At 45.1% G+C, this 12,150-nt stretch overlaps 1 protein-coding gene across 1 annotated transcript in view; it reads left to right on the top strand.

The window, feature by feature from the left end:
- LOC147890459 (uncharacterized) overlaps positions 1 to 12,150 on the top strand; it is a 217,565-nt gene that overhangs the window by 29,760 nt on the left and 175,655 nt on the right. The window contains exons 3-5 of the mRNA XM_087390295.1: positions 8,500 to 8,776; positions 8,885 to 8,978; positions 9,137 to 9,250. Of these exons, the coding sequence (XP_087246421.1) occupies positions 8,500 to 8,776; positions 8,885 to 8,978; positions 9,137 to 9,250 (485 nt within the window). The remainder of the gene's footprint in view (positions 1 to 8,499; positions 8,777 to 8,884; positions 8,979 to 9,136; positions 9,251 to 12,150) is intronic.

Here is a 12,150-nt window from a genome sequence, read left to right on the forward strand (position 1 = left end):
TCTCGTGAAGAGACAACCTCAGCCATAACGGAGCATGATCAAAGTGCGAAAAACCATAATCATCCACATCCGGCCAGTGAGAGCATCACACATTTACCATATACCAATGGTCCAATCTTGCCCCCGATAAGTGAACTGTGCATTATGCTGAAAAAGATATCCTAGAAGCATAGGCTTAGATTCCTTCCAAAGATCTACAACACTCAGTTGAGAGATTAATTGAGACCAATGTTGACGTTCAGATGCCATCATGTGGGTGTTACCAGATGTATTATCCCTTTGCTGTGCTGTCAAGCATATTTATAAAAATATATAGAATTTATCTCACAAAAGAAAGCATTCAAGCTTGCATGTCAACTTCAACATCCATGGAAAGACCTTGATGTGACACTGCCAGAGTATGGTATCTCATACTGAGAGAGGGCTTCTTTGTGGGTGTGCCCGCCCGGAGTCAGTTGTAAGGATAGGACTACTTTAGGCTAGTAAATAGGGCCTAACCAAGGCAAGATGGTAGGGCCAAAGCACTTGGGTAATTGCTGGGTTGTGGCCCAGTTTGGGCTCCCAACCAGGTCGGGTTACCCCACCTGACCGGTGGGGTTAACTTGACCCACCAACCCGACCTTGCTTGGATCAGATCAGCCGACCTGTTGGTCGGGTCCCGAAGGTAACTCCTCGGGTCTTCTCCTTATGATCCATGGAAGACTGGAATGTTGTACAGCTTGCACAAAAAATGAGCACAAAGAAGGTCTTTGCTTGTAAACAAGCTGAGATCGTGAGGTTATGATAGGAAAATCCTAGGCAAAACCTACCCGGTGTCTCCACCAAAAGACGTGACACAGAATTTGGGGGCTTAATTCTAGTCACTTCTTAGAGTCAAAAGAACAAGAGGGAAAGGAAAATAGACGAATCAAAGCAAGATAAAGATATAAACATGTCAAATCTTAGGGTGAACGCAATCACGCACACATGAATTCCTAAGCTGACCTAAGGTTATGTTCTAAGTATTATTAAGCTCTTCAACTAGAAAGGAAACCACAGTTTGGTACCTGTGAGAATCATGCTTATGTGGAAGTGCAATTTCAGGTTAAACTACCCAAGAAACTTAGAATTTCAAAATAGCTGTTTTTCGCAATGAACATTTATACACATATCATTCAAATTTCACACAGGGTGGGGTAGAGAAGGGTGATCATGGAAAAGGTGTATCTCATTCACACCCCATCGGGTGTCAAGTGGACAACCAAAGGTGATCATGGAGTGGTAGACGAGTGAAGCAAAGTTAGAGGGGCAAGCAGACAGCAAGGAAGTGGCTAGGAAGAGGGCAAATCAGCAAGCAGAGCAGTAGGGTGCGGAAGAGGTTGCAAATTTTCAAGAGAGAGCAAGTGGGCTACTTAGAACTAATCACATTCTTCTTGTAGACCTTGGGTGAAAGCAAAAAGGTTTAGAAAGCTGAGAAAGCACAAAATTCAGATTGAAAAAGTTGTAAAAGGATGAAAAAACGATTTCTAATAACTTATTTACTAATTGTAGTATGTCATTAGTTATTCTAGGTTAGAATAGTCTTTAGGAGTTATTTTAATCCTTTAATTAGGTCTCTTAAAAATTTTGCCCCATGACCCTTCTACCCTTGCATACAATTAATTAGAATAATATTCCTAGGTTTACTAGGCTCATAACTTCACCTAGACAACTATGAATTACCCATGCTGAAGCCATCCTTTAGACCTCGAAGTGCTCTATCTAATATGCATGTGAATGATCAAGGTGCTATACCTAACACTCGAAGATTTGGAAATCACATCTGCCTCATGGTTAAACACTACATGATCTTGATTTGTCCTCATTAAGCCAAGCATTATTGCCCAACACACCCAGGCTCACTCCCAAAGCCAGTCTAAAGGTGTCATGATTAAACTATGGGTATTGAAGGCCATCGGGGTTAGAAAACCCTTGTGAATGTGTGAAGTATCATCAGCCTTGTGAATGTGTGAAGTATCATCTGGTAGAAAACAATCAAATGACTTGTGACTTCACTGATGTAAAGTCCACCTCGTGCACGAGCTTCTAACATCTTGTCCTTGGATGTGACTATCTTGGATCTTGAAGATCCATCACTGTGCTGTAGATGGTGTAAACAAGGCCGTACTGTAGACGGAAAAAGTAAACCATATTGAAGATGGTAAAGTCATACTGAAGATGATTGATCACAGAGAAGGTGATAGATTACTCTGAAGGTGATAGAGTCATAGAGAAGGTGACATAGATACGCTAAAGATGTCATGAACACACTGAACGTGACATTTACTAGCACTGCAGATAATGTGGTCATGTTGAAGGTGACATAAGCTTTATTGAAGATAGGATCCGCCACATGGTAAGGGCTCCGAATTGTGAATAACCATGCATGCAAAATTTATAGAAGAGAATGGGCCAGGTTGTGAAGTCCTATCACAAGAACTCACATAAGAAAACTCACACGTGTTGTCAGCAAACATATATCATAATAAATGAAAATAAGGTTTTTAATAATGATACAAAACATAATGAGGGTGCGGTAGTTCCTTGCATCCATGCTGTCCCCTTCAGGACAAGTGGCTCATAGAGACTGCATTTAGGGCATGGTCAAAGTGGATCTGAACATGGGTGGGGGCCATAGGGTCTAGTCTTGTGTTTGATGTGGTGATCTAGATACTGAATGCTAGATAGAAGTGGTTGACGCCAAGTGGGGAAAGGGACAATGTGTGGCACAAAAGTTGGGGAGCCCATCAGGTAATCCACTGTATCATTCCACTTCCATGTGGGAAACAAGTGAGTCCTCCTGATAATGGCCATCTGTGGAGGCCATTATATATGCTCAAGTCATGCACTGTTCCCATCTCCAGTAGTGTCAGCCATATCTTGTGACCTGTGGTGCATCCTTTGAGTGCCTCCCTATCCCAATCTCTGGTACTTAGAGGGGGTCAGCTCCGAAGTCAAGTAGCCCAATCTGTCTGCCCCTTGTACGCACATTGAAATCACCTAGGAGGAGGATCTCCCCCTACCTAGAGAACTTCGTGATGTCACCGTATATCGTCTCTCATGGGCTGTGACCCTTTGTGGTGACCTCAGGTGCAAATGAAGATGTGTCTGGGGGAAAGTAGCATATTGCAATGGACATAGGCAGAGAATAGATTGAGTATGTCAGTGTGGAACTGTAATGGTACACTCTAGTCTAACCCAAGGGGCTTTTCAGAGACCTATAGTGATAGAGATGTGATCTTCTACACTGAGACCCATGAGAGCCCAAAGAGAGGGCTGCCCATAGTAGGATACACTTGAGAGTCAACTCATAGGAGGGAGATGAGGAGAGACAGTGGGATACGAGGCTCTGGAGGAGTAGCAGTTCTCTTTAGACCACATTAGACCAAATTTGAGACCGCTTATATCAATGATGCAGAAAGAGAAGCATGCACACCATATGTGGATATGAGTTCAAGCACCTAACACACGACCCCCAACACCGTTGTGTGCTGTCCAGCTCCCGTTCTTCCCTTTATCCCCTGGCTCTCTCTCAGATAATCACTTCTCCATCTCGATACACAGCCCACTTCCCCTCTTCTCTTGCTGCCATTACTCGTACCATCCCCTCCCTTTGATGCTCTTGTTGCAAGAGCCTGAGATCATCGTCCAAAAACGTCCTGGTCCTTTAGTGTTGCCCTCATGCGCAGGAGGGTGAACCTATCTGCTGCTTTCCAGAATCTCACAACCAATGGCATGGTTATTGCATCAGCCTTGCCCACTCTCCAAGCTGTCTCACAAGTCAGGATGACTCCCATCTGTGCCGTAGGGGTGTCGCCTACTGTTAGTCCTGTAACTAGGACATTTACATGGCCTAGCTGTTCCTCCTCTTTTTTTCTTCTAAGGCATCAGATATGAACTTCTTGGGGGATGCTGTACCTTTTTTGATTACATCTTTCCGTTCTAGCATTGCTGCTTCCCCTTTTGGTGATTTTTTGCGTAAATTCAACATGCTTACCTTGCATGGTGGCCTGCAAAGCTGCCAAATCTTTTTTGAGGTTTTCATTCTTAGATTTTAGTTCTTCCATTTCCTTGCATGCCTCGTCAGGACCTTGCTCCTTGTGTATCTCTTAGTTGTTATAGCTCAATTTCCATGGCTTGCCTGTGATATTTAAGGCTGATTTTTCTGATTCTCATGCTGCCCTCTCTTTCTCCCGTTCATCTCTCTTACTTTTCTCCTTCCGCCATTCATCTTGCACCCGTCCACCTTGTTTCTTTATCTTAGTCAATACTTTGTCTACGTGTGCTTTCTCATTAAGTAGTGCCACATTAGCGGCTTCCAAGCTGCCAACCTTCTCAACCAGCAGTGGACAAATCTTATGGAGGTGGGTGAGGTCCCGTGTTGTGTATGTGTTCATAGGTCTTCCATGGATCCTCGTGTAGGCATTGTGCTAGAGACATCCCCTTGACTCTATATGCTGAGCTTCGGGGGCTGGAACAGCCCCTGTGATGCAGAGGACAGCCCCGTGATGCAGAGGACAGCCCTGCGATGCAGAGGAGGCCTGAGGTAGGAGTTGTGACAGGTTGGGAGGGGGGAGGAGCGGGGCTGAGAGTGAAAGCACAGACACTCGAGTCTAACAAGTGCAGCATATCCCCTGCCCAGTCAGGCCTGCAGCGCTGGTCACATTGTGAAGATCAGGTTAGAGAAAAGAACCCCCAAGTATGTGTAGGATGCAACCACCTCAACTGGTAACCAAACTAATGCGAAGTGCTCTCTGTGCATGGCTGCCTAGGATGTATTGAGGATCATGACCTTGGTTTTACCAAGGTTGACCTTCAAGTCATGTGTCTAGTCCTCTTGGGCAATCTCCTGAAAAGTGATCAAGCTACTTGCAAAGGTGACACTAATCGTGGTACCCTAAAACATTCATCCTCTGTTGGAAGAGAGGTGCATCAAATGTCGGAAGGTATGTGGTCATTTATTATTTTTGGGCAATCAACCAGCACACAAACCTTGGGTACCATGTCGCCATCGAGCAAGATCATAGCAACAATTGAAGGATAAACAATCAGGAGCTTAGGGATCTGTAGCACATGCTTGAGAGCTTTCACAATAGTGTCAAGGTGCCTGATCAAGACTTAGGGAGGCTGGAAAGCAAAGGGTCAGGATTTCATCTTCACATCTCTAGCACTATGTCAAACTTTGGGCGATAAGGATGCAAGAAAGCCTTCCTATAACCATCCATTTTCTGAATTGGCTAAGGAAAGAAGTGGCAGCCTCATGGTTGTTAAAGTCCAACTAAAAGTAATCCTTGCCAAGTGGCAAGAAGGCTAGCGCTTTTGTGTAAGTTGGAGACTAGATTAAGTGGAAGATATCAAGAAAACATTTTGCTGCTTTGGCTCTTGGAAGGTTGAGCCATTCCAAAAAATCCAATCTTTCATGCTTGCATGAAAATGTTGAAAATCATTATCATTACATCCGGTGGGGTTGCATCGAGGATGGCTTCATTAATCTCTGTCCTGTCGATTTGTGGACAATGTGGCAGATAGCTTCACAAAAGTCTTTGAGCCGATATGTTTAAAAAAGGCTTGGGTATTTAGAGATATAACAAAAATGTCGGAGGGGTAGTCAAATGACATTTTTTTACTTTTATGCTTGTTGCTTGGGTTACTCCCATAGGATACCTTTGCAACCGTGGTACTTTAGGTACACTAGGTGCCCTTGAAATCTTTCCATGGTTACTCCAGCCATATCATTGAGGAGGAAATTGTAGGGACATTTACAATGGTAAATAATGTAGGCTAGTTAACTATGTGTTTGATTTTTTAATGGGTTTCCTATATACTTAGACCTCTCTTGTATTTTCAATAGTTGTTTGGTGGTTCATTGCGGAAAACACACCTTTGTGTCTTGCTTTTCCAGTCTCTTGTACTCCTTTTGCAATTCAGAAATATTTACTAGGAAGAATAAGGAGCAGCTGAGGAGTAAGAAAAGGCCTCAACATTGATAGAAAGACAGAGTGCTGGTGCTTGCCACAACCAATGCTCCCCATAGCAGCAGCTCGATGAATATAAGATAGTGCCTAGGAATCATACAATGTTAATTTCAAATTAAACTTCTTTGCGTGGTGTGTAGTAGAGTAGAGAGAGTTAGAGGTGTAGACAGTAAATGAATAGTGGTATCTGATCCTGACCATGTTCTTCTGGCACTTGGCTCTTGGAGACTTCGGCTATATTGTGGTTCTCCCATTTGGTCCTTGCAGTGGGACCCTGGGGAGTGGGAGTGGATTGATGAAGGGCACCGAGAGAAGAGCATCCCCTTCTTTCATTACACAGTCAGAAATGCTAGGAGATTCCAGCTCAGCAGTAAAGGTTGGAGGCCCTCTAGAGCTCATCATTGGGATAGTTTTTAGATTTCTGTAGATGTGCAGAAAAACTTTTGGAGGAAGGCTTTGGAAATCTCTCAGGAATAGAGAAATCACTCTTTTCTTTTGGCTTTCTATTCATGGAGGGTTTGCAGTGAATCTGTGGAGATCCAAGCTCAGGGCCGACCCTACATATCCTCGATGCCACACAGCAATTGAGTTAGTTCAGCGGATGATCTGGAAGGGTGTTGCTAGGATACTCTGCATATTTCATAGAGCACCCTTCTCTATGACCTAGGGATCAGTTGCATGGTTGTCTCTTACTGGTCATCAGGTGTTTATCAAAAGGGACATAACTCAGACTCAGCCTTCTTTGTACGACGCCATCTTGTGCAGTTATATTTCCTCCAGGATGCTCCTTTCACTCTTTTCAGAGCAGCCCATGCCTCTGTAGACACATCTTGGGAGATTTTGGCTAGTATTTCAGCTTGGCATATTTGGAGGGCCAGATGTATGGAGGCGATGGAGAGTTCCCAGGTTCACCCTTCCCAGACTATGGCCAGTATATGGACTGATACTATACACACATTGATGGCCATATGGGCGAGCATGCAGGGATCTTTGAGAGCAGCTACCGCCGCTAGGAGGGATATTTTTTTCAGAGTTTGGAGGGGATCTTCTTTCTTCTCTGATTCTCCTTCAGGGTTGAGATGGCACTTTTCACCTCCATCCTGGATTTTTCTTAGCTCTTTCTGAGCTGGTTTATTCTTTCATGCATGTCATGATGTACTTCCGCACTTGAGCTTGCTCTTGCGGTTTTCATTCATACTTAATGAAGTAATCTTTTTGAAAAATAAAAACAATGATGTAGAGAGAGAGAGATAGAAACAATAATACGTTCCTGTCCAAGAATGGACCAAATCATATATAGAATATGGATAGAGTGTGCCACCATCTATCCGCAAGGTGCCGCCTAGATGTGGACCTCTTTGGCTGCCAAAATTTGTTCTCCTACGTAGTACCTTCAAAACACTTCAGCCTGCATGCTCTCCTAGAGCTTCTGTTTGGCTTTTTAAGTGTACTCCGCAAAGACAACTTCCTGCTGCTCCCTTGGACAGCCTATCGTAAGGTAGTGTTTGCTCTGTTGAATCTTGACCTCCTTGCAAGTTGCTGCTGTGGTAGTTCTGGACCACCCTGTTGCAATGGTGGCAGCCCAAGTTGAGGAACCAGAGGCTTGGCAAAGTGGAATAGAGAATGCCCCCTTTGGGGGCCCTTTTATAGGGCCGGAGGCCTTGGGAAATACCCCGACCCATTGTGTAGACTGGCCTGACCTGTTCTGCAGACCCAGACTTAACCATTTTTTGTGCAATCCTGCCTCGTGCCACTGAGCCATTACGGTGCCTGTTTGCCAGGTGTTTCTGCATTGCCTTGACCTGCCAATGCACTCCAAACAGGCCCTGGATGCTGTAGTCTGGTGTGCATTTCTGCAGGCTTGCTTGCAGACTTCTGAACTGGCCCTGACAGATCTGTTTTGCTGTCCTTGCTCTGATTCTTCTGTTCCAGGATGCTGCTGCTCCAGTCGCAGCCATCTGCCACCTTTTCATGCAGACTTCGCTGCCCACATGGCAGGTATCATGCTGCCCATGTGGCAGCCCTTTGACCCCCTGGATGACCACGTGGCATCTCTGACTCTTTCTTGGTGCACCTCCCCAATGCTCTCCTCATTTTGGGGATCACAGATGGGGAGGTGACCTACATGACTCCAACAAGCGCACATGCATGCCTAGTCAAGTTCTTGTGGGAAATTGGGCTTCACTTCTTCAACGTTTCTCTCCTCAGTTCTTTCCCTTGCCTAAAGTAGAGTTCCATATAGGACAGTGAGGCAGTTTTCAGGTATGTTGGATTGGGTACGCAAGAGAATCACCATTTTGGCACTGTTAGGTTTCCAAGTTTTTTGATCAAGTGGAGGTTTAACTACTTACTTTTAATTTGTTGAATGAACGTAGCCCCCTGAAACTTGTTTCGCTCTCAAAACTATGTTGAAAAATTGATCATATAAACTATTTCACTCATTTGGTAATGAAGGGTTAAAGAACTGAAGCTTGCCTAATTATATGATATGTAACTTGAATGGCAGGAAAAGAAAAGGTGCCATTCACATCTGGTCTGCTGGTAGGCATTGGAGAGAATAGAGAGGAGAGACTAAGGAGTTTGCTTGAGCTTCGCAGCCTACATTCAAATTATGGACACTTGCAGGAGCTGATAATTCAGAATTTTTGCTCAAAAAAGGGAACTCCCATGGAATATGCTGCAGAGCCATCCATTGGAGAACTGCAATGGACAATTGCTATGACACGTTTGGCTTTTGGTCCGTTTATGAACATTCAAGCTCCACCAAATTTGACCCGAAAACTGTGAGTTGTATGGTAAAAATGGGCGGTCAGTTGTTTTTGAGCTTTGCAATCATTTCTATACTCAAATTTATGGTTTCTTTTCATTTGTTGTGGATGTTTTTGTGACAGAGATAATGCACAGGGGTGGAGGGCTTTGATAGAAGCAGGAATCAATGATTGGGGTGGAATTTCACCAATCACAAAGGATTGGGTTAATCCCGAGGTATAGAACTGGATGATTCTTTCTGGAGTTTTCTGAAATTGGGGAAGTTATTATTCAAATTCAATCAAAACTTGTTCAGGCTAAATTTTGGTAATTTGGGAGCCTTTTGGAAGGTATACCCATTTTATAGGCCTGTTTGGTGGCTTCTCTTTCTATAGGCACCGTGGCCACATTTGTCTTTCTTGGCTGCTGCAACATTGGAAGCAGGAAAAGTGCTTGTACCAAGGCTAGCTGTTTATCCAACATTTGTCCAAAATGCCTCGAACTGGCTGGTGCGTCCACTTGATTCTTTATTTTGATATAGACTCTACCAAGACTTTTTGAATTGGACGTCCCAATGCAATGCACGTATACAGCTTCTACCTGCTGTTATCTGGTTCTCTCTCCACATGTGCATGCAGTCGATTAGACTATCGATGCTCATTATAAAGTAAATTCAATGTACTATCAAGATCTGAAATGTTTGCCCTCCATAGGGATTAGTTGATCTGATGCAAATCCCGTTTGAATGTTGGACTGTCTCTGCTTGTGAAACCTAGTTTAGATACTGTCAGTATTATAGCCAACCAACCTATGAAATGCACATATATTATGCTTGTTCTGGGCTTTAAAATTGATGTGGAGGAACGACTCATCATGCAGATGAGAATGGCTAGACAGGGGGTGACATTGACATGCAATGGGATAGTTTGGAATTCAAATAGGGTGTTTTGGGTCAGTTCGTATCCTTCCTTGGATTCACTCTGCATTTGGAGGAAAACGACTTGAGGAAAGGATCCAAAGAAGTAGAAGCTATCCGTTCCATTTTTACAGACATCCATGAGTAGAGGCTTCCGCCTCAAAAACCGGTAATAAAGGAGATTCGGAACTGAAAAGAGACACAGACTAGAAATGGAGACGCCCAAGGGAGTGGTGGAGTGCAGCAAGAAAAGACGGACGCCCATGGAAAAGGTCCAGTGCGCAACGTGCATGGCCGCCCCTCATATGCTGGAGCAGTCCATGGAGGCAATAGTAGTTTCTTCAAAGGCTCCGTGAGTCAACAACTGTTTGCAAGAGAAGCCCTCTTCCCTAGTGCTAGATGGTGGTTTGCAAACTCCAACAAGGGAGAAAGCACGTGGGGATCATAACCCCACTCTGCAGATTCTAGACATGTTGAGGAGGCTGCTTAACCATACAACAAGTGGCTATGGTCATACGTGGTGGGTTATTGTTCATGGTCCTAGACCACTTGCTGCTTTCTTGGAAGGCTGTGGGAGGAATATGTGGGTCAAAAACGGAAAGAACTTCTTAATCTTTCTCTTGAAAAGTTGGAGATGGCTACAATGATCGTTAGAACATGACGTGGACCATTAGGAACCAACCTTTATCCAACTGTGGGATCCATCTTTCATGCCAGATATGCTAAAAATGAAAAGATCCCACCCGAGGGTATTTTGTAGAGGAAGACTGATAAATGAGCCTAGGAATTACACGCGGACGTGTTTCACTATGAAATCCTAACTTATGTGTACTTCACAACCATAGATGTGGGTGCAGGCCAGTAAATAGACTATGATTCCAAGACAAATGTAGAAGCCACAATGACATATTTTTGTCAGTCTGAAACCGGACACAATACAAAAGAGATGTGGAGTCCCACCAAACCGTGCTACCAAAAGTCGTCCTTCTATCTGCCTAGCACCTCTAGATTTCTGAGCCTTCGTGCTCCTCTAAGGTTATGTAGACTCTTTGTCCAGTGATCCTTCCACCTTACTGCCCAGGTAGTCAGCCTAGGTGGGCAGCCTCTCTTGACTTAAGTCTGCAGCTTCTTGTAGACCTCCTTCACCTCTTGGGTGTAGGCCAAAGGGTAGCCCTTCTGCTGCTCCTTCTTGCTCTGAGTGTGCTGCTGCAAGTGATGAGGTATGAGGTGCCAATGGACCTCCTTATATAGGGCTGGAAGCCCATTCTACTGGCCGACCTAGTAGGTTGACCCGTACCAGCTGACCCAATAGGCTGCACAAGTCCCCTTGGTGGGGCTCACTATTTGATGTTTGGCTGGCCCGGCCTGGCCACGTGGCAAGCTGCCACTGGCCCTAGGCATGCCTGCCCAAATCCCCCTGGTTCTGGCCATTTAGCAGGCCCAAACCCTTCCCAAAACTGCGCGATCAGGGTGCCACCCTGTCCTGCTGATTCCGCATCTGTCTAGCCTTGTACCAGGTCCCGGAAATGTCTTTAAACACTCTGTATTGCTGATGCAGATGTCCGTACAATCCCGTACCCTAGCTGATGTCATTTGCCCTGCCCAGGCTGCCCTTGCTTGCTGTCTGTAGTGCTGACGCAGATGTCCGTACTATCCCATACCCTAGCTGATGTCATTTGCCCTGCCCACGCAGCCCTTCTACCAGGTCCTGAAAATGCCTTCAAACAGTCTGTACTGCTGACTGTACTGATGATGCAGATGCCCGTACTATCACGCACCCTAGCTGATGTCATTTGCCCTGCCCACCCAGTCCTTGCTTGCTGGAAACCTTGCGCAATCTTGCCCTTCCTCAGTCTGGACTGAGTCTGGACATTGCCATGTCAGATCTGCCCTCCAAGGTGTCTTCCAACTGCTAGGTACTTCCTCTCTTTGTCTGCTGCTCCCATGGCAGCCCATGTGGCAGCCCCATGACTCCCATGTCGTATGGATCATTGTGGTGTCAATGTAGTTTCCTGGCTTTTCATCTAGTGGCTCCTACTCCGCCAAGTCCGGTTCTTCTTTAGCACACTAGTCTGGTACACAGGTCCATCCTTGCTAGCACCTAATGGCACCACCACTTTCAATCATGAACCCCCCTTCGAACTCGAGTACTCCAAGTACCAACATTCTCCAACTGTCCCCCTCATGATGGGTGAATGGCTTGAAGTCCTCCAGGCACCAAGCTCTTAGGGTCTGTTTCAATCCGTACTCCGTTTGACTAGGTTTGCAACCAAACAACATACTCGAGACATTATATCCTAGGCATGAATCCAGATTACGTGGACTGTAAAGCTCCATATGTGATTCTGTGTTGTCACAGCCTTGTCTGACCCTAAGTCCTTAGGTCCTGTCAGAGAATACCCCTTTGTGTCAGCAACACAACTTAGCACCCAGATGGCTCCAGGTACACATGAGTGTCCATCACCTTCACAAAAGATTATGACCCCTCTTTTG

Source organism: Dipteris shenzhenensis, chromosome 19 (assembly GCF_047967505.1).
Source record: "Dipteris shenzhenensis isolate YYH24624 ecotype China chromosome 19, Dip_SZ_1.0, whole genome shotgun sequence".
Classification (NCBI taxonomy): domain Eukaryota; kingdom Viridiplantae; phylum Streptophyta; class Polypodiopsida; order Gleicheniales; family Dipteridaceae; genus Dipteris; species Dipteris shenzhenensis.